This window comes from Apodemus sylvaticus, chromosome 5 (genome assembly GCF_947179515.1).
Source record: "Apodemus sylvaticus chromosome 5, mApoSyl1.1, whole genome shotgun sequence".
Lineage (NCBI taxonomy): Eukaryota > Metazoa > Chordata > Mammalia > Rodentia > Muridae > Apodemus > Apodemus sylvaticus.
The window spans coordinates 85,602,232-85,629,923 of NC_067476.1; the positions used below are offsets into that span (position 1 = coordinate 85,602,232).

General features: G+C 48.5%; 1 protein-coding gene across 3 annotated transcripts in view; it reads right to left on the reverse strand.

The window, feature by feature from the left end:
* Window positions 1-278: 278 nt before the first annotated feature.
* The window catches only part of Nat10 (N-acetyltransferase 10), a 37,852-nt gene continuing 10,438 nt past the window's right edge, over window positions 279-27,692 (reverse strand). For 2 of the 3 annotated variants that reach the window (XM_052183106.1, XM_052183107.1), the window contains 23 exons: window positions 26,268-26,382; window positions 26,061-26,168; window positions 23,656-23,789; window positions 22,622-22,715; window positions 22,411-22,509; window positions 19,066-19,202; window positions 13,057-13,181; window positions 12,551-12,701; window positions 11,929-12,025; window positions 11,162-11,278; window positions 10,468-10,569; window positions 10,314-10,388; window positions 9,679-9,795; window positions 9,438-9,571; window positions 9,228-9,276; window positions 6,941-7,037; window positions 6,738-6,848; window positions 5,639-5,811; window positions 4,994-5,113; window positions 4,686-4,784; window positions 4,110-4,183; window positions 3,230-3,313; window positions 279-947 (listed from right to left, as the gene is read on the reverse strand). In XM_052183106.1, coding sequence (XP_052039066.1) covers window positions 842-947; window positions 3,230-3,313; window positions 4,110-4,183; window positions 4,686-4,784; window positions 4,994-5,113; window positions 5,639-5,811; window positions 6,738-6,848; window positions 6,941-7,037; window positions 9,228-9,276; window positions 9,438-9,571; window positions 9,679-9,795; window positions 10,314-10,388; window positions 10,468-10,569; window positions 11,162-11,278; window positions 11,929-12,025; window positions 12,551-12,701; window positions 13,057-13,181; window positions 19,066-19,202; window positions 22,411-22,509; window positions 22,622-22,715; window positions 23,656-23,789; window positions 26,061-26,168; window positions 26,268-26,382 — 2,518 coding nt within the window. In that variant the 3' untranslated portion in view covers window positions 279-841. The remainder of the gene's footprint in view (window positions 948-3,229; window positions 3,314-4,109; window positions 4,184-4,685; window positions 4,785-4,993; window positions 5,114-5,638; window positions 5,812-6,737; window positions 6,849-6,940; window positions 7,038-9,227; window positions 9,277-9,437; window positions 9,572-9,678; window positions 9,796-10,313; window positions 10,389-10,467; window positions 10,570-11,161; window positions 11,279-11,928; window positions 12,026-12,550; window positions 12,702-13,056; window positions 13,182-19,065; window positions 19,203-22,410; window positions 22,510-22,621; window positions 22,716-23,655; window positions 23,790-26,060; window positions 26,169-26,267; window positions 26,383-27,692) is intronic. The other variant, XR_007977907.1, reaches the window with a different exon arrangement.

Sequence of the window (27,692 nt, forward strand, 5' to 3'; positions counted from 1 at the left end):
ACATTTGAACCACAGTGACCACGATCTGAAAACCACGTCAAGCTCGAGTGGGCAGCCTGGCCTCGGACCGAAGGGCTGCTTTGTCTCTGAGAACCCGGCAGGAGAGCTAACTTTCAAGGTGACTACAGTACCACTGGGCACCTGCCATGCCACACGGCACACCAATGGCTATGATACCTAGGCCTCCACTTCTGACCTGGCAGCCAAACTCACCAGGAGAAACAAGGCAAGTATGTAACTTCCACAGACACACATTTTATAAGCACTGCAGGCAAATGGTCTTTCCAAGACGTCATTTATTAAAAATACTCTCTCCCCTCACTGTAGCAAGAGTCTTTCTCGATAGTCTCTCCAGGTGAAGAGGCCACCAAAGGCATTTGGAGCCCAGATGCTGCAGCTGCCTAGGGGCCCAGCCTTTCCTGGGACACTTAGGACAGCAGGCCTGCCACAGGCAGGAATGGAACGGAAGAGCAGGAGGTCCTGCTGATGCGGCCTCGGAGTGCTGGGACAAGTCTGCAGTGAGGCAGAGTGCTCCCCCAGAAAGCTGTGTGCTGGAGCACCAGAAGGCCAGGAGCCAGCACGGCAGCCCATAGTGGGAACAAGCTAAAGTGAAACCGTGACCTGGGGTGGGCGACAGCCTCGACAATGCCAGAGCTTTGCCCACACACCAAGTTCTGAAGCACACTGTTGGGAGTGACTTTGTCTTCAGCCACAGCGGGCATACAGATGGAATGATGGTGCCTGTCTCTGCTGAAGGCCCTTGTCACTGTCACTGTCCACACTGTCACTGCTGCCAGGCCCGGCCCAGCAGAACACAGCTCTGGTCTGGTATCCCGCCTCACTACTTCTTCCGCTTCAATTTCGTATCCTTTCTGTTGTTCTCTCTTTTCTTCAACTTCTTGCTCTGTTTGGGTTCTTGTTTTGTTTCCAGTTTCCTTTTCTTGTCACTGGAGGCAAGAAAACACACCACCAAGGACAGAAACAGAAAGCATTAAACAGCATAGATCTGAAACACCACACCCAGACATGTTCTCTGCAGACCTTTAGAGACAGCTTCATGCAGGGCTGGGACCACGTCACACAGGCCCCCTGACCATCTGTGGCGTAGCCTGAGCTCTTTTCAGAATACTAAATGGTCTCCTGTCCCAATACCTCAAGCAGCTATGTCAGTGTCAGACAGAGATCATGCCTACCACACGGAGCCCCTAGGTATCACCCCAGTGACCTCAGAGGCAGGTTTTAGCTCAAACATGGGATCTTCAAGGAAAGCTGGTGTCCTTCCTAATTCACTGCTGTGAACTGCCTTGTCCTAAACCAATGGTATAAACTCCCAGGAGCCGTGATTCCGGGGTCACTGGCAAGCCTCCTGCCAGGGCAGTACAGGGACTGAGCCAGTTAAATGCCCTTGGAGATGAGTCTCATAATGGTGTTTTCCCTAGAAACAGACTCCCTATGGAGAAAGAGTATCCAGAGACTATTAACATCGTTATATCAAGTACCTCATGGAGGAACTACTGAGATGGGCAGGGGTTGGACAGACAGACGGCTCAGTGACTGAGTAAGAAAACACTGTTCTGTTTTCTCCCTGAGCCAGGGTCTTTAGGGTCTTTCCATGTAGCTCTCATTGGCCTAGAACTCACCAGGCTAGCCTCAAACTCAAGAGATCTGTCTGCCTCTGCCTCCTGAGTGTTAGGACTAAGGATGCGCACGAGTATGCATGGCTCAGAGCACTACTCCTGCAGATCAGGGTTCAGTTCCCAGTGCCCATACAGTAGCTTGTAATTACTGTAGCTCCAACTCCAGAGGACCCAATGCCCTCTTCTGGCCTCCTCGGACACCAGGCATACACGTGGTGCACCCATACACACATACATGCAGGCAAAACACTCATAATAGAAAAGTCTTTTAAAAAAAAAAACAAGCCTTAGGAAAGGGCAGGCTTCTGAGCACTGCTCTTCACCCTAAGGCCCTGGTCACCTGGCCATGTGGGCTAGCATGACTCGCGAGGCTCCTCGGCAGCAGGCTCAGTGGGAGCTGAGGGTCAGACTTGTTCTGCAGAGCTCAGAGCCGGGAATCTTTGCAGTAGCTTAGCCCCAGGCCTGGTGTGACAGTCAAAACCACTGCAGAGCTAGAGCACGGGGAACCTAATGCACGTCACACCGTCCAAACAGAGGACACACTGACAGCAGGCCGGAGGGCCCTGGAAGACGCTGTCAGCACTGGAGCCCTCAGTCCTGGAGTGACTGCAGGAGATGGAGGGGCAACACTGACTTTCTGAGATCCATCACACAGAGAATGTTCCTGAACATCCCATTGGGAACCACACTGGTAACTATGACAATACCAACAATTCAGCCTTCCCACAAGCCCCAAGCGGTCATGTTAGCCTCGTGTGCACGGGCCCTGGCACAGGAGGTCCCTTGGCTGGCCTGAGGGAGCCCGAGCGTTTGCTATATGCAGACACATCTCTGCAGATGAGACATAGGAGAGACGGTTTTCATGACCACATGATACCTGCGGTGGCCAAGAAGTCTAAACTGTTTTAATACTGATCCTCTCTGCCTTTCCCACTTTCTGTCTCTTACATACATTGTTCTCAGAGGGCACAGATATGAGGGGACCACAGGAACTAGAGGCAGACACCAGAAGCTGGCTGTGGCCCAGTATGCCAGAGATGAATGAGACTGCCTAAAGTAAAATTGGGTCTTTCTCAAAACTTAGCTGGCCTAGCATATATAAAGCCCTGGGCCTAAAAAAAAAAAAAAAAAAATCAAAACAAAAAAACAAACCCACAACCAAAAACTTAAATCCAAATCCATACTATTATTCATTTCAAACAAATGGTTTTCCGTTTCTTGGTTTTTAATTTTTGTTATAGAAAGTAGCTACAAAAAGGACCTGCATAAAGAAAGGTTCTGTCTTTTTAAGGCATAAAAGAACTCTAAGACCAAGGAACTGGAAAACTGCTGGCCTGCGGAAGGACAAGGTGACTCAGTGACAGAGAGGCTCTGCAGTGGACACACCTGGCCCTGTCCTCACTGGCGCTGAGTACAGGAGCGAAGTGACCCCAGCCTAGGATCCGCCTGCTTTACAGGTGTGCTACCAGGGTGGCCCCGGAGAACTCGAGAGAGAACCACGAACGACACTTCGCTCAACATCTGCTCCCACCTCCTGCTTCCCAGGAACAGCTATAAAGCCCGGCTGTGCGGGACGCCAGGCCCTTCCTTACCTTTTCAAACTAACAATGGAGGCATTCTGCCCTGCTTTGCTCAAAACTTCATTCCACTCTTCATCATCCCCTCGGATTACATATCTGTAAGAAGAGGGGACTGTCAAAGCCTGTCGGAGGAGAGAATGCTTGAAAGAAAATATGAAAATGACAAGATGCTCATCCCAGGAGACACCAGAGCTGCACTAGCATGTAAGCTGCAGAGGGGTGACAGCATGTAGCCAGGTGCAGTCCGCTGGGCAGACGAGTCACACCAAGGGTGGAGGAAAGGGGCCACCTGGGACCAGTGGGAAAGCAGCCTGCAGCGCTACTGCAACCACGGCCGGCCTCTCTGTCCTCACTGGGACCACAGCCCTGCCCGCCGGCATCTGCCTACCTACTCTGCAACCTCTGACTTTCAGATAAAGCAGTCTTGCACATCACACAGAACCCGCTCCTTACCCCTTCCGGACACCCCCATCTGCTCAATCTGATCAATGATCTGCCTGCACACAAGTTCTGTGGCTCCTGACCTAGAGTTATGGGGAAAGGCCTGAAGCACTAGGACTGCCAGATCTGTCAGCCTTGGGTAGGGAGAAAGGAAACATCACAAGTAAAGCTAAAAAAGAACACAAGGAAAAGGCCGACTATGGGGAGGGGACTATTAAAGGCGGAAGCCGTTCTGCTCAGCAGCCCCTCCCTGGAGGGGCCTGGGAGGGACACAAACCCAAAGTGACAAGAACACCGGGATCCTGGGAATGAGACAGATCGCGAGATCTCAGCTGTGGTACTTCTGAAGCAGTTATTAGCCTGTGGGGTGTGTGGTGGGACAGCTCTAGCAGAGTCTGCAGGCCATGGAGGCTGGGGAAGAACTGATTCCCTGACAGCGGGACCGTCTTACTGAGAGAGGTCCATGTCCTTCAGCTTCCCCACTTCCTTCTTGTGTTTCTCCTGGAATTCCTTTGCTGCTTCATCCTGTGGTCCACAGCCAGAGAGAGCAGGGGTCAGAGAGAAGCGGGGACAAGGTTTCAGTGAGGAGGAAACCACTTCCCTGGGGGACGCTCGGAGCACTAGGAGCAGCTACTACAGTTTTACAGTATGCACATCTGTACTGTTCTCCACACACATCTGGAAAGTGTCCAAAGGGTAACCAGTGTCTTCATCAATGGCCTGGGGGCTCCCTCCACACTCAGTTGGGGCACAAAGTGAGAGCCACCCAGGAGCACAGATTGGCACTTGGTTAAGTCAGTGCAAAGGAGCCACTCCATCAGCTGTTCTTTGTCCCAGGCTGACCTAGGACTCTATAAAACAGCAGCTCACGCTGCCTTTGAACTCAACAACTCTCCTGCCTCTCAGAGAGAATACAGGAATGCAAGGCATGCATCAGCACCTCCAGCCTACAGGACAGCTCCGAAGCAGAGGAGGAGGTGGCCTACATTTGCAGGCTAACACTGGGGCCTGTCAAGCAGGGACATACCAGGTCATCACTCAGGGTCTTCATTGTGGGCTCCATGACCACATCCTTCACTGCCACCATCTGCTCCTCAATTGCCTTTTCCTGCACATCACTGAACAGCTACAAAGACAACACAACAGGAAGAAAGAGAAGATGCAGGAGCAGAAGGGGTCTGTCACTCACTCTTCACATAGCATTTAGTGTCTTAAAGGAAAGTATTCAAAGCAATGCTCCAGACGTTCACAGGACAAGCATAGGAACAGGCCGAGTATATGCAATCCCAGCAGTGGGTAAGTGCTTATTATAAACAAAGAGTGGACCCAGGTTACCTTCACAACTTTCCTGATAATCCGGTTGAAAAGCCCCATCAACTGGCCCGCGGGTAGCTCGATCTCCTTTTCCAGCTGATCCACAGACTTGTGCTGTAGGCCGAGTCCCAGGAGAAGAGCCTGAAGGAAGGAGAATCAGCTGGACTGGCTTCCAAGACAGCCTTGCCCGTCAAAACAGCCTGGAAGGGAGCTGCCTCTTACGATGAAGCAGAAACCAGAGAGCAGCAGTGGGGTTTGGCATCTTCTCTTTCATCCTATTACTAAGGCACCAGGAACACGCCTTCCTAAAACGCACTTTAGCTCACGCTGTCCCAAAAAACATCCACTCCACAAAAAACTACATACATCCAGAGTCCAGGATAGCCCGGCCTTGTGCTAAGTTGGCGGGTAGAGTGTGGGTTCACCAGAGTCCAGAATAGCCCGGCCTTGTGCTAAGGTGGCGGGCAGAGTGTGGGTTCAAAGTGCAGCGACCTGCTTGCTAACAGTATAGCTACATTGCTCACCTCGGCCTGTAGGGGGAGGATGGGCCACCCATCAGCTCTGCCAGGGTAAAGGCACAAAGCTACTTCCAACACTCATCTAAGGGCCCAGCACCAACAGCTCCACTGTCCTCCCTTGTCCCCCATGGAGTCCCAGGTGACCTACCGACTGGGCAGCCGACAGGGCCAGGTCCCCCAGCTGGTTGAGGAAGTACAAGCGGGAAATGGCTGGGAGAAGGTCCATGATGAGGTGATAGTCCACCATGTTCCGCGAGTACATCTCTAGCCGCTTCAGGTCGTAGGGCAGAAAGAGCTCCTCCAGCTGCTCCCGGCCCAGGGCTGTGCAAGCAACAAGAGCCCCGCAGTCAGGGCAGTCGCAGCCCTCACGGACAGCACCCAGCACACAGCATCCAGGAAGGGCTGGACGGGTGGCTCAGCAGTTAAGTGTACTTGCTGCTCTTGCAGAAAACCTAGGCTTAGTTCCCAGAGCCTATGTGGTAATTCACAACCAACAATAACTCTATTTCCAAAGAATCTGACGCCCTCTGACCTCCACAGGCACCAGGCACACATGTGGTGCAAATGCAGACATGCAGACAAGATAATCTACACATAAATCTCTAAGTACATGTGCTAAGATACCTTGCTAGCAATAACTTAATCTCGGGCTGGCAGTGCAGACAGCCACCAATACGCTGGGCCAAAGAAAGACCCTTGTGCCCTAACATTCCAAGGACACACCTAAACTCTTCCCCATTTGTCACTCTTCCTCCAGTGTCACCTTACAGAAGTGTGTGCTCTGCCCAGCTCAAAGAACCCAGATATTTCCCACAAGACATAAGTAAATATACACATAAGAATGTGTACATAGCCACAGATAAACACTATATATATATATATATATATATATATATATATATAAAAATATAGTGTATGTAACTGGTAATAGAACAGAATGATCTCTTAAACAATTAAAAATTTTCATCTAGGTAAACAAGCAAACAATGATTTCTATGCTTTCTAGCTTTATAAAGCTATGTAGCTTTATAGTTGTATAATAGCTCTTCTACATACTAGTTAGATGGCCGATGACATATTCTTGGTGCAGTTTCACAAATACATGAATACAGAGCCTCAGAGACTGAGCTAGTTCCCCTCAGAGCCCAGGTTTCAATCAGGTTCCACGGCGAATAACTGTACGAACTCCTCTGACACCTGAAATCCAGGCACAGTCTGGGAAGGGGCAGGCTGGGGTGACAGCTCACCTGGCTGGGCCGACTTCGCTACGTTCCTGTTCTGAATGATGTTCAGAGACAGGGCAGGAGAGAAGGTGCTAAACTGGTAAGATAGCAAGGCCAGGAACCGTCTTCGGAAATCTGCAGGGCACAGCCAGGCAGTTAGCAGTCTGCAGGTGCCCTAGCCTCACTGTCACCTCACTGTCCCCTCTCTCCACTCTTCTGGTGTTTACCTTTCCAAAATGCTGCCAGCCAAGCTCCCTGCTCAGCCTCGTCCTCGTCGGCCAGTGTCTTGAGCATAATGCACGAGTGCTCTCCCGTCAGGTCATTCTAGGGACACACATTACTACTTGGCACCAACTTCCTTCTCAAAGCTTCCCCTGGTGCTACAGGGCTCTGCACAGAGAAGGGCGTGGCGCTCCCACCCCTCCCCCGTGGGCTCCCACGGCAGGCAGCCTCCTAAGAGGCGATGGGATTCGAGCAGGCCCAGCAGGTCTTCAGGTCAGGCCTGATCTCTGCTCCACACCCACTCCTTTCAGGTGAACTCTGAAGTCAGGGCCATGAAGGCTTCAATCTCTCATTTTGTCAGTGAACTTCTGGTCCTTATAAAGCAGAAACTTCCCAACAAACTCAAGAGAGTCCCAGCTGGCAGCCAGTATATTTACATGCTTTGTGTAAGAGACAGTCGTACTGAAGCCCGTGCTGGCTTCAAACTCTTGCTGCTTCAAGCTTCACTAGGGGTTGCCATGGTCAAAGTTACAGAGTTTTGGACTTTTTACTACATAAGATCGCAGGACTGCATGGTAGCACCTAATGGCAGCACCAGGTCAGAGCCAGCAGGTCAAGGGACAAGAACACAGGACATCTATGGCCTATCTGCAGCTCACAGATTTACATCCTCCCTGCAAGCAACTGCTGAGCTCCTCTGTCTGCCTGGACAAGCACACTGACAGGCAGGGGTAGCAGTCTCCAGCAGTCACATGTCAGACGTCACAAGGACATTCACCACCAAACTTGAATTCCAGATTTGCAGTCTCCAAACAAAAGACACATGTTCTTGCCCCCTTCAGCACCACCGGCATCGAAAACAGAAGCACTTGGACATCTCCACTATATCACTGCTACACTCACACCGGCATTACCCTCCTGGAGTGAGGGATGAGTTGCTAGCAAACCTCTAAATCCTGGGTTTCAGCATCCTGACTTCCAGAGGCCTGCACCCCTGCAGTCAGCCCTCCACCTGCATTCCCTGTAAATAATCTCTACAGTGAACAAAGCTCAAGAATCTTCCACCCAGCATGTCCTCCCTCACACCCACACCCACACCCACACCCATCTTGCTCTCTGTTCCCCTTCCTTCTGGAAAAGACTGTCTATTCAGGCCTACAGCCCAACCTCTCATTATCTCCAACTGTACCAAGCCCTGCTCCATTCAGAACACCAGTCCTGGCAAATCCAGCAGCCACCTGTCCTCCGCTTTATGTGATGTCAGCAGCTTCTAAGTTTGCATCCATTTACCAAGTACAAGCTACATGGAGATGCCAGTGCTGCAGAACAGAAGTGAGCGTCTGTAGTAGTTGTGCAGTGTGCCCAAGGTGATCACCACTCTTGGGGTCCTGTCTGAAAACCACCAAGAAACCTCTCCTATTTTTTGTTGTATGGTGAACTAGACAGCTTGAAAATTCTATTTAAAAATAAGAATGCTGGGCTACAGAGGTGGCGCAGGGGTTAAGGGCACTGTTTGCTCTTCCAGAGGTCCTGAGTTCAATTCCCAGCAACCATATAGCAGCTCACAATCATCTTTAATGGGAGCTGATGCCCTCTCCTGGTGTCCAGGCATAAATGCAGACAGAACATTTATTTATACATAATATATAAATAAATCTTTAGAGAGAGGGGGGAGGGGGAGAGAGAGAGAGAGAGAGAGAGAGAGAGAGAGAGAGAGAGAGAGAGAGAGAGAGAGAGAATGCTGTGGCGTTCTCCCAAGCTCTCCGTCTATCTCTATCCCCAGCCACCGTCTTCAGCTCTGGTCCCTTCTGGTCACCTGGTTCGGGTTTAAACTGCAGGCCAGGCCACTAGGCTACAATCAACACTTGCCACCATGGGGAGCGCCAGTGCAGCCTCCTGCACGGTGTTTCTACCTGTTAGAAAGCAAGCTTCAGGCTTCCCCACAGGAACTAAATGCATCCCAGGAACTCACCGCTGTTTCTTACCCTTCCAATAATCTGCTGCCCACCTCTCTCCCTCAGAAACCGATAAAACTCAGTTCTGTCTTACACTGAGGGAACCTCCAGCCTGCAGGACTGAATCTACAATCACGTGTGCCTCTGCCACGTTAAAATGAAGCACAAGGCCAAGGGTGCCCCAGACCTGCCAAGCGTCATGAAGGAGCCACTCTGTAGCAGTCTGCCTCTGAAAGAGGACAGCCATCTGCCAGTCACAGTAACACCTTGGCAAACACAGACTTTGTGCCAACTACAAACACAAACCCAACCCTCCTCTACCCCAAGCATCACTTACTGGGGTCTGTCTCAAATAGACAGGAACAAATCCAGCTCGTTTCCAGAACCTACAAAAGGGGGGTGGGGGAGGAAGGTCACCATTTATGCCTCCTGGAAGCAGCCGAGAAGTAAAGGCAGAAGGGACGGGGCAGCAGGACACGGCCCGCCCACAGAACTGCTGTCTTCTCTGCCATGGGCTGGTGCGGAGGACAGGCAGGCGGGCACTTACTTGAGGAGCTTGGGGGTCAGCCCGTAGGAAACCCCCAGGTAATCCAGGCGCTCTGCAGGCCTCTCATTCAACTTGAGGAGTAAGGGAGGCAGATCCTTCCGGGGAGTGATAACCTCTTCCAACAAGCTGACGGCCTGAGAAGACATTTCCCCTTAGCAAAGCAAGAGGCTGCCCAGAGGGAGAAGAGCCCAGAGAACCATCGCTCAGACCAGGACTCGGCTTTGCAGGAACGGTTGGTTACCTCACTGCTCACGGTGCGGATCTCTTGTGGTGTCTCCAGGACTTTCTCCTCCAGACAAGGGAACCTGCCCTCATAGTACAGTTGCAGCAGCTGCAGGGCTCGGCTGCCGTAGCCCATCTACGAGGACACAAGAGGGAAGAGTCCTCCTCAGTCTGTTTAAGCTATTGCTGCCTTGCTTCTAAAGCATTTGCTCCTGCTCAAACTGCATTTAGGAAAAAAAGCTACCAATGAAACCCAATGCAGTCAAAGCTGGCTCTGGGGCCAAACACGGTGGGGTTCTTAGGTTGGTGTAGCCCTCCAACCCAACCCACTTGCAACCTGGGTCTAAGGATAGCTGGCTGTGCCACTGCCAAAAAGGGATGCTTCTACAACTGACGCCTCAGTGTGGCTTCAAAGTGACAGAGGCAGTTATAGCAAAACAATCAGGTCCAACAAGTCCTACGTTGTATAGAGGAGTATACAGCAACAGCCTTGCCCACCCGCCCACTCACAGCTCTGGCTAAATGCTCCTGAGCAGAGTCCATGCCTCTAGTTCATCCCGCTGTCCGTTCAGACAGACAGGTACACCCGCGCTAAGGGCTGCCAGGAACCCATCGACCAGCAGCACACAAGGACAACAAGAGAGGACATGTTACCCCTTGATAATCTGGATGAACAGCAATTCGGACAATCCGTCCACCAGACAGGCCTCCAAAGTCTGGATCTTGAAACTGTGGGAGACACAACCCAGTGACTTAGCAACACAACAACCTCTGACAGTCAGACATGCAGGGGCAGCCTTTCCCTCACCTGTTCCGACACTGTCCATGGAATCAGGTCCCCAGAAGCCTTCTTGCCCCGAGAGAGGCTATTCAAAATGGACTGACGAGAAATCTCTCCTTCAAGGCACACCTAGGGGAAGCACAGCCAGAAAGAAAGGTGTGCTCTGGCTCAGATCCCAGCATCACCGCCCGAGACAGACCCAAAGCCACACTTCTCTAACACTGCTTCGCACCTAGGTTCAGGCCCACACTGTCTCCACGAGACCTCATTAGTATGTGGTAGGCAACTATGAACTTACTGACATCCTCCAGCCCAAGACCAAGACAGAATACAAGAAGTCAAGTGGAGCGTATCACTTAAACACACATCAGTGAAGAGGCAGGGTACACACAGCTCTATATCGAGCAGCACAAATTTCCAAGACAGAAAAGTGGTGAGACAGATACTGTGCAAACAGGTAATAAAGCACTATGCAGCACATTATGAACACTGATACACTGCAAGTATGCCATCTATAAAATCACACACACACACACACACACCCACACACACACACACACACACACACACGCTATCTAGCCTTCTCTCCAGTACATACCATCACCTGCCTCAACAGCCCTACCCACCTCCATCCAAGTCAGAACCCAACAGCTTCCCTGGCCACACTAATGCCTGATAGTTCCCCAAATCAATGCCACACCATGGTTCTTCTGCTCTATACCTGGACAACTGCCAGCACTTCAGGCAGGGCATTCTGGGTAGGGGGCACAGGTGGCAGAAGGCAAAAGAGGTGGTGAGCAGGCGCATCCGAGAGCATCTGCAGATCGTTGGGAGAGTTCTGTGGAGCACACACATGGTCAGTGGGACAGTGTCTACAGCCCTTCACTCAGACCTGACCAGAATCGATGGTGATCACAGCTCTGCCTTTCCCAAAGTCTAGCAAAGTGCTTTTTGTCACTGTGATAAAGCGACTCTTCACAATGGCTACAGTGAGACTGTGCCTTGTCCTCTCGGGCTCAACACTGAGGTCATGGAGCTGTAGTTATTTGACATTATTTACTTCACAACCGAGAAGTGAGCTTTGCCCAGAGAAAAGGCTGACTGCTGTTTCAGGAAAGCACGCGGCCGTATTACCAGTCACTGTCAGCCTCCACCAAGGGCTGTGAACCCGCTGCCATGCCTAGACACCCAGGAGGCAGGCGCTCCAGCCTGCGTTATCACTGGGTGTCGGTCCCCTAAGCCCAGGCTCCCTGTGCCTTAGCTCAGCAGCACAAGTTGCTCCACCCCTCCAGCTCCCACCCGTGGGCGCCCGCACAGTCCGAAGCCACACAGCCATAATGGAAACCGTGAGCTCCCCAGTAAGATCACTGGACCCTGCCAGCTTCAACACTGAGGTCCAGTGGAATGGCCACCTGGAACCCTGAGGGGCAGGGGGGGGAGCCGTGAGGACTGCTCTCTGCTGAAGGGCATGTCAGAGCAGTTAGCTACCTTGTAATGAGAGGCCACGTAGAGAGCCATGAGCCGCTGGAGGAAAACTTCAGAGGCCTTGTGGTAGCAAAAGAGGGTGTCTCTGTTAACATAGTAGCTGGTCTGGAGTTAAGCAACGGAAATAAACCACAGGAAACCTCAAAAGGAGATACACCAGAAAAAATGCACATTTCCCCTAGCTTGGGACACAGTCCAGTGTCCTAAGCAGAAACTACAGTGGAGAACTCTAAGAAACAAAGTCAGAAATGTTCTTCAAACAAACAAACAAAATAAAAACTTCTTTTAAAGGCAAGATCTTCCAGGCAGGGGTGGCGGGGTGGTTCTTGCCTTTTATCCCAACACTTGGGAGGCAGAAGCAATCAGATCTCTGAGTTAGCGCCAACCTGGTCTAGAGTAAGTTACAGGGCTACACAGAGAAACTATGTCTCAAATTTAAAAGGCAGGGATTTCATTGCTTGTCACTTCAGCTGGACCTAAATGGCGGGTCCACAGTGTCCTCCTGCCTCAGCCTCCCGAATCAGGGCAAGGAGTCCAGGTATATGCCACTGTACCCAGCCCAAACCCCTTTCTCTACCTGCTTCAGACACACACACACACAGGGCCAGTGAGACATAGAGGATACAGCTCACAGGCCTCAGGCAAGGGGCAGCCGGAAATGATGCGGGTGATGTTGAGACAATCGAGGCACAGCAGGTCATTCAGCCACTTCTCCACCGCATCCCCGGGGGCGTACCGGATTGACTCCTGGAGGGAAACCTCGTGCAATGTCCGAGCTGTCAACCACAACACGTACGATTAGAAACAATTACTCCACACACAGCATCCAACAACAAAAATACTGTACTTTATCTGTGGCACAATGTCCAGATATCCGTGGCTCAAGAAGTGGGTAAATTTAAGGTGTTTTGGGCTGAATATTTACCAACAAGTCAATACACTCTACCCATGTTTTAGACTAGGGACCAAAAGGTCCCAGGGATCCAAAGACCCAAGCCATGCTCCCACTAGGCACTGGGCTACGGGTCCTCTCAGGAGAGCAGACGTCTCCTAGGACTTTCAGACAGCATCAAGCTTTAGCACTGCTCTCCTCATGGCTCTGGGCAGGGCGGTCAGAGGCTTGCTAGGTACCTGAGGCCAATCTGGCTGTCGTCGTGGTCTTGTTCTCAGCAGTGGTGCTGACCTGGCTCTGGGCACTCTGCTGACGGAGCTGCTGAATGAGTTTGAGGGACAGTGACCGGCCAGTGCCCTCGTAGCTAGGAGAAAGACAAAGGCAGTCAGACAATCTACTCTCCATGCAGAGACAGCCAGATGAACCCAAGACCACCTCTCTCATCTGAACTTCTAGTATGGCATACAAATGTCCCAAGGAAGAGCCCTAGGAGACCAACCAGGATGTGACTTGACTAGGAAGCATACAGGCTCAGATTCAAGCCCTGGTGTGAACTTAGTACCTTTGGGTAGAGAACTTGATCTCTTTAAGCCTCATCCCCAAAGGATTGTCCTCACACTTCATAGAACTGTGATCTGAAACTAAGGCCTGAAAGATGATGCCGACAAGGCATTTAGCCAGTGAGACCGGAGCAATGCTACTCAGTCTAATAGTCGGGGCTAACAAACGTTATATGAAGACAAGAACACAGACTTTATCCCATGTGGGAAATCACAATAAAAAAAAAAAAACTGCCACTCAAGTGGTTCTTTTGTTAGGTCTATTTGCATAAGTATGTCTGCTTACATGTATACTCATGGGTGCCACTGCATACCTGGCGCCTGCCCACTGAAGCTAGGAAAGGCATTAGATCCTCTGAAAATGGATTGCAAATAGTTTGGAGCAACCATGGGGATGCTGGAAATGGAAAGGAGTCCTCTGTAAGAGGCCAGTGCTCTTAGCCACTTGGGCCATCTCTCCAATGTCCCGCCAAGTGATTCTTTTTATTATTTTCACCTAAGAGGTGAGGCGGGGCTGAGCAGATGATTCAATGGATAAAGTGCTTGCCATGAACACATAAGGACTGAGTCTGGAAGCCCAGAGTTCACATAACGGCAGGCGTGGTAGGATATGTCCAGAATCCCATGTTCCTACAAGATAGGAGACAAAGGCAGAAGAATCCTTGGAAGTTTAAGGGGCAGCTAGCCTGGTATACAAGAGACCATCTCGAACAAGGCCGAAGGCTAGACCAATACCTGAAGTGGTACTCTGTCCTAAATCATGCCTGCACATACCCACAAATAAAAAATAAATAAAAATCACAGCTGTAGCAGCCATGATTAAGAACACTTGTTGGTCTCGCAGAGGACATGCGTTCAGTTCTCAGTACCCATATGTGGCTCACAACCATCTATAACTCCAGTTCCAGGGTAACACCATCTTCTGACCTCTGAAGGCAACAGGCATGTGCATGATGTACAGACATACATGTAGGCAAAACACTCAAACATGTAAGATAAAATAAATCTAAAAAATGAAAACAAATAAATAAAATGAAAGGGTGAATGATGTAAGTCAAGTGTGACAGCGCAGACCTGAGCCTCTGACCCAGGGCCAGTGAGATGGCTCAGTGGGGAAAGCACTTGCTGCCACACCGACCCCAGCAGAATCTGTGTGACGAGTTCCACAGACTGACACATTATATTTCAAAAGAAGGAGGCCTCCTGGAACTGGTTGTGGAACTACTGGCCAGAGAAAACATATTGAGCCATAGTTCTCATGGCAATTTTTCTGTTTTCTTCTCTTTCATCCCTCTTCTTACCTACAGGTTCCTCGTAGCCTAGACCATGACTTAAGCAAGAACAATGGAGATGAAACCATCCCAGAGAGGAGTCAATACCTTGACCTTATCTCTGGGGAAACCAAAGCTGACTGCTCAAATCAGTCACAAATATGATAAGATAAAAACCTTCCCAACAAAATTCCATATGGTGTCATTGGAGGTGGGTTTTGGTATATTATAAAGAAAACCTTATTTAGAAAGAATTGAAATAGTTTAAATTTATTCATTAAAGATTTGTAAAAATCAGACATTATATGTTAAATAATAATTAACCATATGGGGCTGGAAAGATAGCTCAGCAGTTAAGAGCACTGACCATAAAGATTTATTAACCTGTTCTTGGGAATACGCCACTAGCCTTGGACGACCGCCCTTTTAAATACATTCTTTTACAATTGTTATATTTTAGTGATTTATATTATTAATAATGATGTTACCTGTTCTGTTTGTGATTTACTGAACATGTAGTTTCAGAGTTGTAATGCTTGGATGATTTTTATATTTTACTGTCTATGCCAAATGATTTTTGTTGGTATTAGTGATTGTTTCACTGGATACAGTTTCTAAGAGTTGTTATGTTTGGTTTTTAATGTATAAAATCCCCTGCTTGAGAGCTGCAAAATACACTCAGATTCAAACTGCCTCTGTGTTTGTTTCTGTTTGTCACTGCCAAATGCTTACCCACCAAGACTTCGAGAACCCTCATCCCAGGGACCCCCCCATACCCGGCTGGGGTGGTTTGTGACAACTTGCTATCGAACCTAGTGACCAAGGATTAAACTCAGGGACCCACACAGCAGAAAGCACTGACTCCTAAAGGCTGACCTCTGACCTCTAGACAGAACCATCAGGTGAACAAGCACATCAAGGAGCACCTAACTGTCAAACTTGAGCCATTGTAATTTGCTCACTGAGCCACTTTCCATCTCTCAGGTAGTCAGGGGCACAAATGGTCCCAGGGCACACACTGGTGGGGCTTTTCCATTTCAATTACATCATTTCATAGTGCTCATTAACTATGTTCCATGGCTAAGCATTTAGTCAGATGCTTCTTATATAAAATGAACAAAAGCTACAAAGTTTAAGTATTTCATTCCTCTTTATCACCCTACAGAACAAATTCCTCCAAAGGAATCCTTTTCAATTAATTAATTAATTGATTCAGGCCAGCAAGGTAATGACACTTGCTGCCAAACCTGACAACTAGAAGCCAGTCCCTGAAGCTAGCAGACTGGGGAGAACTGACTTTGGCAAGTTGTGCTGTGACCTCCACTCATACACTGCAACACACACACACACACACACACACACACACACACTAAATGTAAAAAAGTTTTTTTTAATACATGAATAAATATAAGCAGGAAAACTTAAACTTGCATGTCTGAAAAGATGTCTAAAGTGAAAAACCAATGAAATGAAAGAGAATTTTTGTAAATACTGTATTGGATAAGGGTCTTGTGCCTAGAGTATAAACCTTGCGCCTCAACGATAAAAAATAAAAAGACAAAATAACCCAACCAGAAAAATAAGCAGAGTAGCCTAGGCTAAGTCAGTGGTGGAGTGCTCACCCAGCATGTGTTAGGACCTAGGCTAAGTCAGTGGTGGAGTGCTCACCCAGCATGTGTTAGGGCCTGGCTAAGTCAGTGGTGGAGTGCTCACCCAGCATGTGTTAGGGCCTGGCTAAGTCAGTGGTGGAGTGCTCACCCAGCATGTGTTAGGACCTAGGCTAAGTCAGTGGTGGAGTGCTCACCCAGCATGTGTTAGGACCTAGGCTAAGTCAGTGGTGGAGTGCTCACCCAGCATGTGTTAGGGCCTGGCTAAGTCAGTGGTGGAGTGCTCACCCAGCATGTGTTAGGGCCTGGCTAAGTCAGTGGTGGAGTGCTCACCCAGCATGTGTTAGGGCCTGGCTAAGTCAGTGGTGGAGTGCTTGCCCAGCATGTGTTAGGACCTAGGCTAAGTCAGTGGTGGAGTGCTCGCCCAGCATGTGTTAGGACCTAGGCTAAGTCAGTGGTGGAGTGCTCGACCAGCATGTTAGGGCCTGGGTTCAATCCCCAGGATGAGGAGGGAAGGAGGGATGGAAGGAGAGGACAGAGAAAAGCAAAGCATCTTTAGCATCATGAATTATGGGGCAAAGCAAATGAAAAGCGAAGCGAGGCATTACTTCAGAGCCAGCAAAAATATCCACCATCATCACTATCTAAGTGGAAAATTCAGAATCCTCACACAGCACACCCTTTCGGCAGAGGGGAACACTCCAGAGCTCCAACTGAATCCCTTATGCATGCCATGGTTTTTTTATATATGCACCAATGATAAAGTTTAACTTATAAACCTTAGGACAGAAACCAAATAGCACTGATTAATAATAAGTTTGTTAACTGTATAGTCTAATACAAGTTATATAAAACATGAATTATTTCTTCAACTTCCCATTTAGCTTTTTTAGATCATAGTTGGCCACAAGCTATTGAAACATTGGGAATTGTATAGTGCAGCTGTTCTGGAAAACAATCCGGTCACTTATCATCCAGGTACAGCCTCCACTTGACTCAGTAACCTCACTGCTCATCCATGTGTCCAAAAGGACTGAAAACATGTCCACATAGAAATCTCCATATAAATGTACACATCAGCTTCACAGCCAAACAGAAAGAAAACCCGAATGCTCTCCTAGGTGAGTTAGCAGGGCGCCTCCAAACAGCAGAGCATCCAGCACAAAAAGGAAAGAATTACTGGCCCAGCTCCATGGGCAAACCGGAGAGCACTAGAACGGGAAAAGGCCAACCACTGAGTGGCTGGATGGCTCAGCAAAGAAAGGCCCTTACCCCTCAGGCTGAAGATCCCTGGGACCCACCAGGTAAGAGGAGGACACAGACTCCCTCCCACCAGCTATCCTCTAATCTTACACACTTGACATGGCGCACATATGCACCCACATGCAAAACAAATAAGTATAATTTTCAAAATGTCTTTTAAAGACCACACGCTGTACAATTCCATTTTATCCGGAACCCTGGAGCAAGCCACCTTGCAGAAATGCACAGTGGGCTATGAACACTCCTGGAAGCCCAACTGACTCTCATGAACAGGGGTGTGTAACTGTGAATTATAGACTAACATGTGTTAGCAATCTAAAATGTAAAGCTTATCTCAATAAAGCTGTCTTTAAAGGTAAAACTCAGTTTTATGTAAGTACTTTTGATATTAAATAATCATAATAAATCGGAAACACAGAGTTCTTTCATGAAGATGTGATTATGTATAGGAATCTTTTCACATATTTATTGACCTGGGGGGATTTCACAATACATGTAATCTACTAACAACAATATGTAAACTTCATGTTTTTGTTCAAAATGAAAAAGAAGGTCAGGTGTGGAGTCACACAATTCTCATCCCAGCACTTGGGAGGCAGAGACAGGAAGATCTCTGAGCTCAATGCCAGCCTACTTTATAGAGCTAAGACCCTGTCTCAAAACAACAAGCAGAATAAGTAAATAAATGGAAAGAAAAATAGGTGTACAGAACATATTCACAAACCACGTACAGAGCTGGTTGAAGCACTTTCTTTCCTCTTCTTTCCATCTATGTATGTGGTCTGTTTGTGCAGCACGCATACGTGTATGCATTCATGAGATCATGTGTACACATGAGGAAACCAGAGCAGTTTTCTTCCTCTGTTCTCCTCAGCTTTATCAACTTGGCAGGCTCTCACTAACTAGAAGCTCACCACACCACCCCCAGTCAGGATGGCTGCACTGTGAGCTCTCCAGCTCCAACTGGCTGGTCCCCAAGCCCTACCCCTGTCCCAGAGCCAGGGTTACATCCGTTGAGCCTTTTATGCAGACGCTGGAGCTAACAAAGCAAGTGCTCTTCTCTTCCACACTGAGCAGATGCATCTCCCCAGCTCCTACTTTTTGAAACTTCTTTTCTAGGTGCCCGGGACTAAGCCAAGGCTTTGGCGATACTAAGCCTGCATTCTATCACCGTCACTTTCCCTTTTGCTTGCTACCTATTTTCTGATTTTTCCATATCAAGATGAACTCTATTTTGAAGTTTTAAGAATAACAGTATAAGCCTGTTTTAATGCTAACTATATCTATTTTAATATTACATTTCTATATCCTACAATATAGGACATACATTCAAAGATACAGGATATAGCTAGCCAGCACTTTTTAAGGAAAATTCTTCAGTCTTTCAGGACACATTTAACCAGAGGAGAGTGACAGTTTGAGGCAGCTCCTGGTGAAGAAGCCCCAGAAAGAACAAGGGTGCCCCACTCACTCCCTCATGTGGAGGTCACACTCTGCCATTCCTATTCACCTGCAGGATCACAGACAGCTCCGCACAAGCGCCTTACCCGTTGATAGTAGAGGCCATGAAAACCAGGTAGGGCCCCAGCAGGCTCTTCACCAGGGGGAGGGGGATAGCAGCAGCTTCATCTATCACAACCAGCTCAGCCTGGCCCAGTTTCACAGCATCTGCAGGATGGATGTACTGTGGGAAAAAGATACAGATTGTAAATGTAGCCATCTAAGTCCACAGTACCCGGGTGAGGACCAGTGACTAGAGAAGCCTGCCTGACCACCACACCGTCCATCCCTCTCCACCTACAACCCCCCACTTTCTACTCTTGGCAGCTCCAGAATGAGCTGAGCTTCAGGTCGGACGCCTGGGAGCAGACACTCGATCACTGATTGCGTGACCATGAGGAGGAGGTCTTGCCATCTCAGAGCCTCATATTCCTTTTTCTACAGAACATAGGGAAGAGGGTGAGGAGATGGCTCAGGCAATGAAGCATCTGCCCCACAAACATGAGGGTATGAGTTTGGATCCTGCCCAACCCTCACATTAAAGCCAAGCACTCAGACCTGCAATCCCCAGGCTCAGGAGACAGAGGTGAGCTGCCTGGGGCTTGCTGGCCAGCCGGTCTAGTCAAATCTGGGGACTCAAGTTCAGCGAGTGAGAGATCCTACTTCAAAAACTAAGGTGGGGAGCCAACGAGGAGGACACCCTCTACAGACCTTTAGCCTCTACAGTTCACTCGTCTGTACACACAAATTCATAAATATACATGACACAACACACATATAGACACACACACACACACAGAGAGAGAGAGAGAGAGAGAGAGAGAGAGAGAGAGAGAGAGAGAGAGAGAGTAGGAAATACCTACTCAGTGGCTGCTTAAGGAAGAGTACTGTGTACACAGTAAGGTATAGTAAGGGTCAGACTGCGCATAGCTCGGCTTACAGAGTTGACTGACGGTGGCTGCATTCCTTTGCCTCTTTACCATCTCATGTTTTTCTCAGCCTTAGACTAGGTGACACTCCCCTTGCTGCATGTGGCACTGTGTCTCTGAGTCGTCCTCTCTGCCCTGATATCACCAACCTCTGGTATAGTAGGCAACTTCCAACTACTCTTTTTCCTTTGGTGAGGGAAGCCATGTAGCCCAAGCTCACCTCGGGCTTCCTATGTGGCCAAAAGTAACCCTGAGCTGCAGCTCCTGGCTCCTAAATCCATCGTTCTTCCCACCCCACCCCCACCCCCATCTCTATCAGCCCTCCTCTCCCCCACCTCACTCATCCTTAAGTATATAAACAATCCATCAGTTTCTTTAGGGCTTTTTGCTGTTTTGAAAAGGCCACAGAAGCAATATAAATAACCAATTAAAAAAATTAAAGATAATCCAACTTCAAAAGTCAGTAAGCTGCAAAACCCAAATACCCAGAAAGGCTGGTCATGGCTGGACAGCTCTTGCATCAATATGTAGGAGGCTGAAGCAGGAGGATTTGACACCGGCCTGAGGCTCCACGGTGAATTAAGGTCAGTCCAGGTTACACAGGGAGACTGTGGCTCAAACCAAACCAAGCAACAGCAACAGCAACAAAAACAGCTGTGATGGTTCATACCTGTAATCTGTACACTTAGGAAGCTAAGAGGGGGACAGTGAATTGGAAGTCAGAGAAAACAAAAACAAAAGCTCAAGAGTTTGCTGTACTGTACCCAGCATAAGTAAAGACTTAAAAAACTGAAACCCAAAAGTGATATGAAGATAACAAATACTGTAAAAGAGAATTTGGGAAAAATCCCAGAAATCCTTCTGTCTTACAGCTCAACAAGTCTATACTTGGGTCTAGAAAACAAAAACAAACATAAATTCTAACACCTCATTTGACACTTGAAAGTACATCAATCTACCCTACAAGCCTCAATCTAGACATCCAGCAAGCAGATGCAGACTGACAAGCTGGGAACAGCTCGCCTGCACACAGGAACACAGCAAGAGCAGCTGGGAACGCCAACCACGCGCGGTCCTGCACTTCTCTATGGGTCTGAAGCATTAGTAAGAAAGTAAGCAAGACTGGGCCGACGTGGAAGTGACCTTGGAGGGATCTGCCTTACTTGCTTCTGGTCACAAATCTTCAATAGGGCCCCACATCTTGATTCTTGGGGCGGGGGGGGAGGGGGTGTTGGTTATTTCGAGACAGGCTTTCTCTGTATAACCCTGGCTGTCCTGGAACTCACTCTGTAGACCAGGCTGGCCTTGAACTCAGAAATCCACCTGCCTGTGCCTCCCAGAATGCTGGGATTACAGGCGGGCACCATCACCGCGAGGCCACATCTTGTTTCTTAACTAAATAAGCTTCTCAAAAAAGTGCAGAAAGCAGCCACCAAGAAACAGGCTGGCTTTAACCCAATACTCTTCTTTTTTCTCAATCTGCAGGCTAAACGGACACACTTTCTCAGAACCAATAGCCTGTCCTAGCCCCAGACCCGCGCTGGCTGCTCCTCCATGGGACCCAGGTTCATTTCAAGGATCCACACCGGTGGCTCACAACTATTTGTAACTCCAGTTCCAGAGATCCAGTGCCTTCTTCTGACCTTAAAGGGCATTAGACACATATGTAGTACAAAGGCACACATGCAGTCAAATACCCACATATAAAAAAAATTTTAAAAGGGTGGGGGGGAGGCTAGTAAAACTAACAGAGACTCTAGGGTAAAGGCGAAAGGCATAACCAGTGGTGTTACCATCTGCCTTGGTGTGCTGTGACAGAGACACCCAGTGCCACTGCAGGCGTAAGATTCAAGGATCATAAACTGTCAAGTTCACTTGGCTCACTTCCCATTCCAATCTAACTTCGAAAGCAGTCAATGAGTCTGTCCAGCAAGGGCCAGTGAGTCTTGTGCCTCTGCAATCCTGTCCCATGGTGCTCCTCAGAGCCTGGGCAACACTGAGGCCTTCAGCACTTGGTCTTCCAGAGCTTTCCAGGAAGTGCTGTTTAAAAGGGAAATGGGGCACTGGCAAACCGCAAAGATCCCCACACATTCTGCAGAGCTCTTTTCCTTTGAAATGGTAATGTCCTTGTATCAGCTGCAGATGTAGGTCTCAAAATCCACAGTAATTCAGCAAAACCTGACCTGATGAGAACCACATCTTTTTCACTCTTTAGCATACTCTCAATGCCATTTCTTCCACAGTCAAAGAGACAAACTGAACTTTTCAATCCAACTACATGCACTTCCCCATAGTTGACCTGAACTCCATCCTCACTTGGTGCTGATAATTTCCAACAGGCTTCTCACACCACTGCTGGGTCGGAGCAAACCAGTCAAACAAGTGGGCAGACACTGCCCAGCTCGGTCCACACAGCAGGACCCTGGCTGGCCTGCATGCAGACAGGTCTGAGATGAGCCTCACCTGAATAGTCTGTCTGTGCTCCCGGAACACATTGACCCTGATCACCGCTTTATTAAACTCGGGGTTCAGTGACTGGACAATCTCGTAATCCAGGTGCTCCTGGGGAAGAAAGAGTCAAACCCATGACAAGTTTCAGAGTCACTACTAAGAAAGCAAGCATTCCAGACTACTGGGTTGAACTCAAAGCAAACGGTCTACACTACTTTCTTACCTGATACTGCAGAGCATCAAATCCTTTAAAAACAAATTCAAACAGTGTATGGAGGTTATCCGGGCTTGGGGAGGTAACAAAAATATTGGAATACCTGCAGAAAAAAAGAAAAATGAGGGAGGTAGTTTAGAAACTAAGAGACTTAGGACATTTTAAAGAAGCAAATAAAATTAAGGAATCATTTTCAGCTGCTTCGGTCACACAAGTGATAACCAGAGACGACAGCAGGGTAAGGAAAGGACATTTTTTGAGAGAAGAGGAAAGCAACTAAGACCTGAGTACGCACCTCTTCAAAACCAAGCCAAACAGATCATCGATGTGCTGGTAGCAAGGCTACACAGGGCTACTTCATCAGTGCCAGGGGTACCAAGTGGCAGACTACAATAGCTGTCGACATGCAGAACCCACACAATGCCAACGATCTGGTGTCCTAACAGGAAGGGCAGCCTCACACTCATCACTATACACCGATGTTTTCAAACTATGACGTCATGGAGCTACATGGTACTGGGGCCAAGGCCAAAGCTCTGCCAGCAGCAATCTGGTGGAGGATCCTAGGTAATCAGAATTCCCTGGGCCTTGGTTCATCCACATACAAAGTGCCCACAGAACTCTATAAGTAAGCAACACCAGGGAAGACAGCACACACAGGACAATGGTTGTAGTTGGCAAAGCACACTCAGGCCAGGGACAGAAAATAATACCTTACTGAAAACAAAGAAAGCCCATCGCCAACCAAGGTCATAACGTATTGTACAAATAACCTGTATTTGTGTAGTCACCAAAGCTGGTCAGACACTCTCATGATGAGAGGTTTTCTTTACATTTGTGTTTGTTCAACTTAAGTAGCAAACAAAAGAGCCCTGGTACTGCCCAGTGTGCCTCTTAGTGGCCCAGGGGAGCAGTGCTGCAGCTTCCAGACAAATACTCTCGACCCTGACAGAAGTCACTTGGTGACCATCCCTGATGAGGAACCAGAAACAATTCCAGCAGTTTCCTGACTTAAACCCTGCACACTTCCCACGGGCACTTACCCGAATGCCACTGCCCCAGCAATGGCCAGGCCCAGGGCCGCGGACTTGCCCCTTCCTCGGGCAGCGGTGAGGGCAACAGTGCTCCTTAGGGTCTTCTCTGAGATCCCCTCAATGAATTTCAAGACAGCTTTGGCCTGTGCAAAGATAGCACTATGTGAATGCCCAGAGAGGCTACAGCTCTTTACAGTTCTTTCCACTAAACCATATGATTTAGTGGAAGAAACTAATTTCCTCCACACAGAATCTGTCTCATCTATAGAGCAGAGGTTCTCAGTCTTTCTAATACTGAGAGCCTTTAATACAGTTCTTCATGTTGTGGTGACACCAAACATAAACTTATTTCATCGATATTTCATAACTGTAATTTTGCTACTGTTAAGAGACGTAATGTAATATTGAATATGCAGGATGTCTGCATGCATGAGACCCACAGGTTAAGACCCGCTGCTATACAGCATACACTCTGAAGCAGTACCCTCGTTCACCCCCAGGCCTGGCATACAGCCAAGTGCATGGCACTAAATGGGAACAAGTTCTAAATGGAAGCCACACTACCACTCGGGCCAAACCTAGGGCCCTGCTGAGCTATAAAGAAAGGAGGGAAGGAAGCTGTGCTTGTCGTCCTGAGGAGTCAGTCTGCTCCCAGTACAGTCAGGGAAGGAGCTTCCGGACACCAAGCCCTTCAGCTAAAACACCCAAGGGATCAAGTGTAGGAACTCAGTCTTTCCTGAATGATATTTTATTTTTTTTTATTTTAGGAGAAGTTCCAAATGCTAATTAAAAACAACTTAGACTGAAATATATCCTAAACTATTTATTTAAAATGAGAGGCTAACATGAAAAAGACAAACATACAAGTAACTCAGATATGAGCAGACTTCTTAACCAAAAGGGAAAACAAAACAGGAATAATCAGTAATCATTTGCCTGCCTCTTTCAGGACAATGCCAATTAAAAGCAACAGCTGTCCCCATGGCTGTGGCTGTAAAGAAACCCAGAAAGAAGACATCCTCCTGCACTGTCAGTAGCACTAGCAACTGGTGGCATACCCATTCTAACGCCCACTGTCTCTGATAGCGGCTCCTGGATACAACAGCCACAGATCTCTCTGGGAGACTGAGACTTGCTATATGTAGCCCAAGCTGGCATCAGAACCAATGATCCTCCTGTCCGCCATTGGACAAGTTCAGGATACAGGCAGACATCATCACACCTAGCCAAACAGCTGGGATCAACACAGATGTCACTTTCTAGTCTCTTTATGTGCACGCGTTCACCCTTCACTAACTGGCTGCTTTGCATGGCTTCCTTATTTTCCCTAAAGACATGGTCTCAACTGTAGCTTTCCTAAAGCTGGCTCCTGACAGCCCAGTATGACCTTTAACTTCTAAACCCCGATCTCCACCTCTGGAGCAGGAGGATTTCTGGCAGGCACCACCATTCCCAGTTTGTGCCTTGCTGGGAATTGATCCCAGATCTTTGTGCATACTACACAACTGAGCCTCCTTCCCTGTTTTGGAGAACTGATTTCACTATATAGTGAGTAAGCTTCCTTTATGTGATAATGCTGTTCCAAGAAATACAGTTTCTCTCACATCCTGTCACTCTCTTTCTTCACCAGACCAAAAGTGGTTCAAAAAAACCTGGAGGCTGCAACTAGCCAGCACGAAGAAGAGTTTACAATGGTGCTTCCAGAAGTCAAAGGAAAGCCAGCCTATGGGTGGTGGGAGATTATCACCAAAGCTGGTACCTATCAGGAGGGAGGAGTCCTGTACTCCTCATCTGACCAAGCCTGGGAGGAACTCTGTACTTATAGCAGCGAAGAGGCCTCAGGCAGGGCTAGCCAGCAAAGTGTCGTGGCCCAGAAGCTACATAAGCCACCAGCCAGTCCCATCAGCCAGCACAGAAACACAACTTGGTCAAACCTACAAGTCTGACTCACTACATGGGGCTTTAGTACACAAACCTGAATCCTCCAGAAGCAAAAAAAAACCTTCTTAAGCAGTAGGGTGGCAGTGACAGATGCCCTTAATCCCAGAACTCGGGAAGCAAAGGCAGATGAATATCTGAGTGCAAGGCCACTGTGGTCTACAGTGCAAGTTCTAGGACAGCCAGGACTACAGAGAAAAACCCAGTCTCAAAAACAAAAACAAAACAAAAAGGAAAAAACAAACAATACAAACAACTGAAATTAAAGAGCACAGGCTATCCTCTATGGAAAGACAGTTCCTCTTGAAATACAATCCCCCTCTTCACCTCAGCTCACTGGCTGGTTCTTTGTGTTTCTACACAGCATAGCCCTGATACTGCAGAGCCGACACGTCCTAAGATGGTCTGTGATGTTTACTGCCCTAGCCTGTGCCATCTGCATCAGGGTAGGGAAGGCCTGAACCCCCTGCGTGTACCTGGTCCAGGGTCTTGCAGCAGTCCACTAGCACACCCACAGGCTGAGTATCCTGCAAGCTCTCTTTCAACTCCTGCAGCTCCAGAGCAGTAGGACTGAGATTCTCATCCTGTCAGAGAAGAGAAGGCAGTTTGCCACGGCCAAGGCGCTCACGTGGAAACTACACCACCATGCCCAACAGATCCCTGTTCCTCTCACTCAGACTCACCGGGGCCTGAGGAGGTAAGGCTTCTATGCTGGCCACGTGGGAGGAGATGGGCAGGATGTTGAGCTGGTCGTCAATGACCAGACACTTCTTACAAGACGCCAGAGAGAGAATAAACCTGAGGGACAATGCATCTGCAGTGAGGTGACAGGGAAGGCAGGCACTGTCTAGGCGAGAACGCAAAAGATTTCTTCAAGAAAATCACATGAGAAGCCAGGTGGGGCGCAATGAGATGCTTCAGCTGGCTCTGCAAGTCACCTAAGCATGTTAATACAGGAAGACCAATACCCCAGCCCGAGCGCCACTGTGAGCGAGCTCCACTACGAGGGAGGGAGCTCCACTACAGGTGAGCGAGCTCCACTGGTCCTGGATCATCTGGCCCACCCAGCCTGCATCCAAAGTCTTCAAGAGGCTTATCTGTACCATAACTGGCTTCCACTCTAGTCACCAGCACAGTTCTCCTCCGCCTGCCCTCACTGCACTCAGCCAGAGTACCACAGGCTAAAGTCAGAAAAGCCCCCGAGTTCATCAGGCCAGGAGGATTCCTTAGCCTAGGTAGAACCTGCATCTTGGAGCTGAGAGGTCTTTTTCATGGTGAGGGTTCTGTGTACTCAGAGACAATGGCACTCTACACCACCCTCCCAAAGCATGATGGCCAAATGTCTACTGACATTGCCAAACATCCTAAAGGGCAAAGTCACTTCCAGTCAAAAACTACTGATCTAGACCAAAGCTTAAAGCAATGAGTGGTTCTCAACCTTCCTAATGCTGAGAGCCTTTAATACAGTTCCTCGTGCTGTGACCACCTGCAGCCATGGAATTATTCTGTTGCTACTTCACAACTGTAATCGTGCTACTGTTGTGAATCATAACGTAAATATCTGACATGCAGGATATCTGATACACAACCCCTGTGAAAGGGTCATTTAGTCCCCAAGAGGTCATGATCTACAGGCTTAAAATGTTTTACTAGCTACTAAGACCCTGTAAAAATGAGACTGCGTGGTAAAATAAACCCAGGAAAACAGTCAGTTACACAGGTTCTAGCTTAGTGGTTCTCAACCTTCCTAATGCTCACAAGCAATCCTTGCAAAGGTCAACCCCCAAGGGCTGTGACCACAGGTCGAGAAGCAATGATCTGGACCACTCTCCCCTAAGAAGCTCAGAGCACCAGTCTTTTAAGAGGTAGCATATAGTTAAGAGGGATTTTAGCCAGTTAAATCTAGGAAATGTTAATTATTTTTCCTTTGTGAAGACTCACATACATTTGTTGGGGCCTCTTACATGTTTTGCAACAGCTAGAACAGCGGTTCTCAACCTGTGGGTCATGACCCCCACATATTTACATCACAATTCATAATAGTAGCAAAATCACTGTTATAAGTAGCAACAATATAACTTTATGATGGGGAGAGGGTCTCTACACCA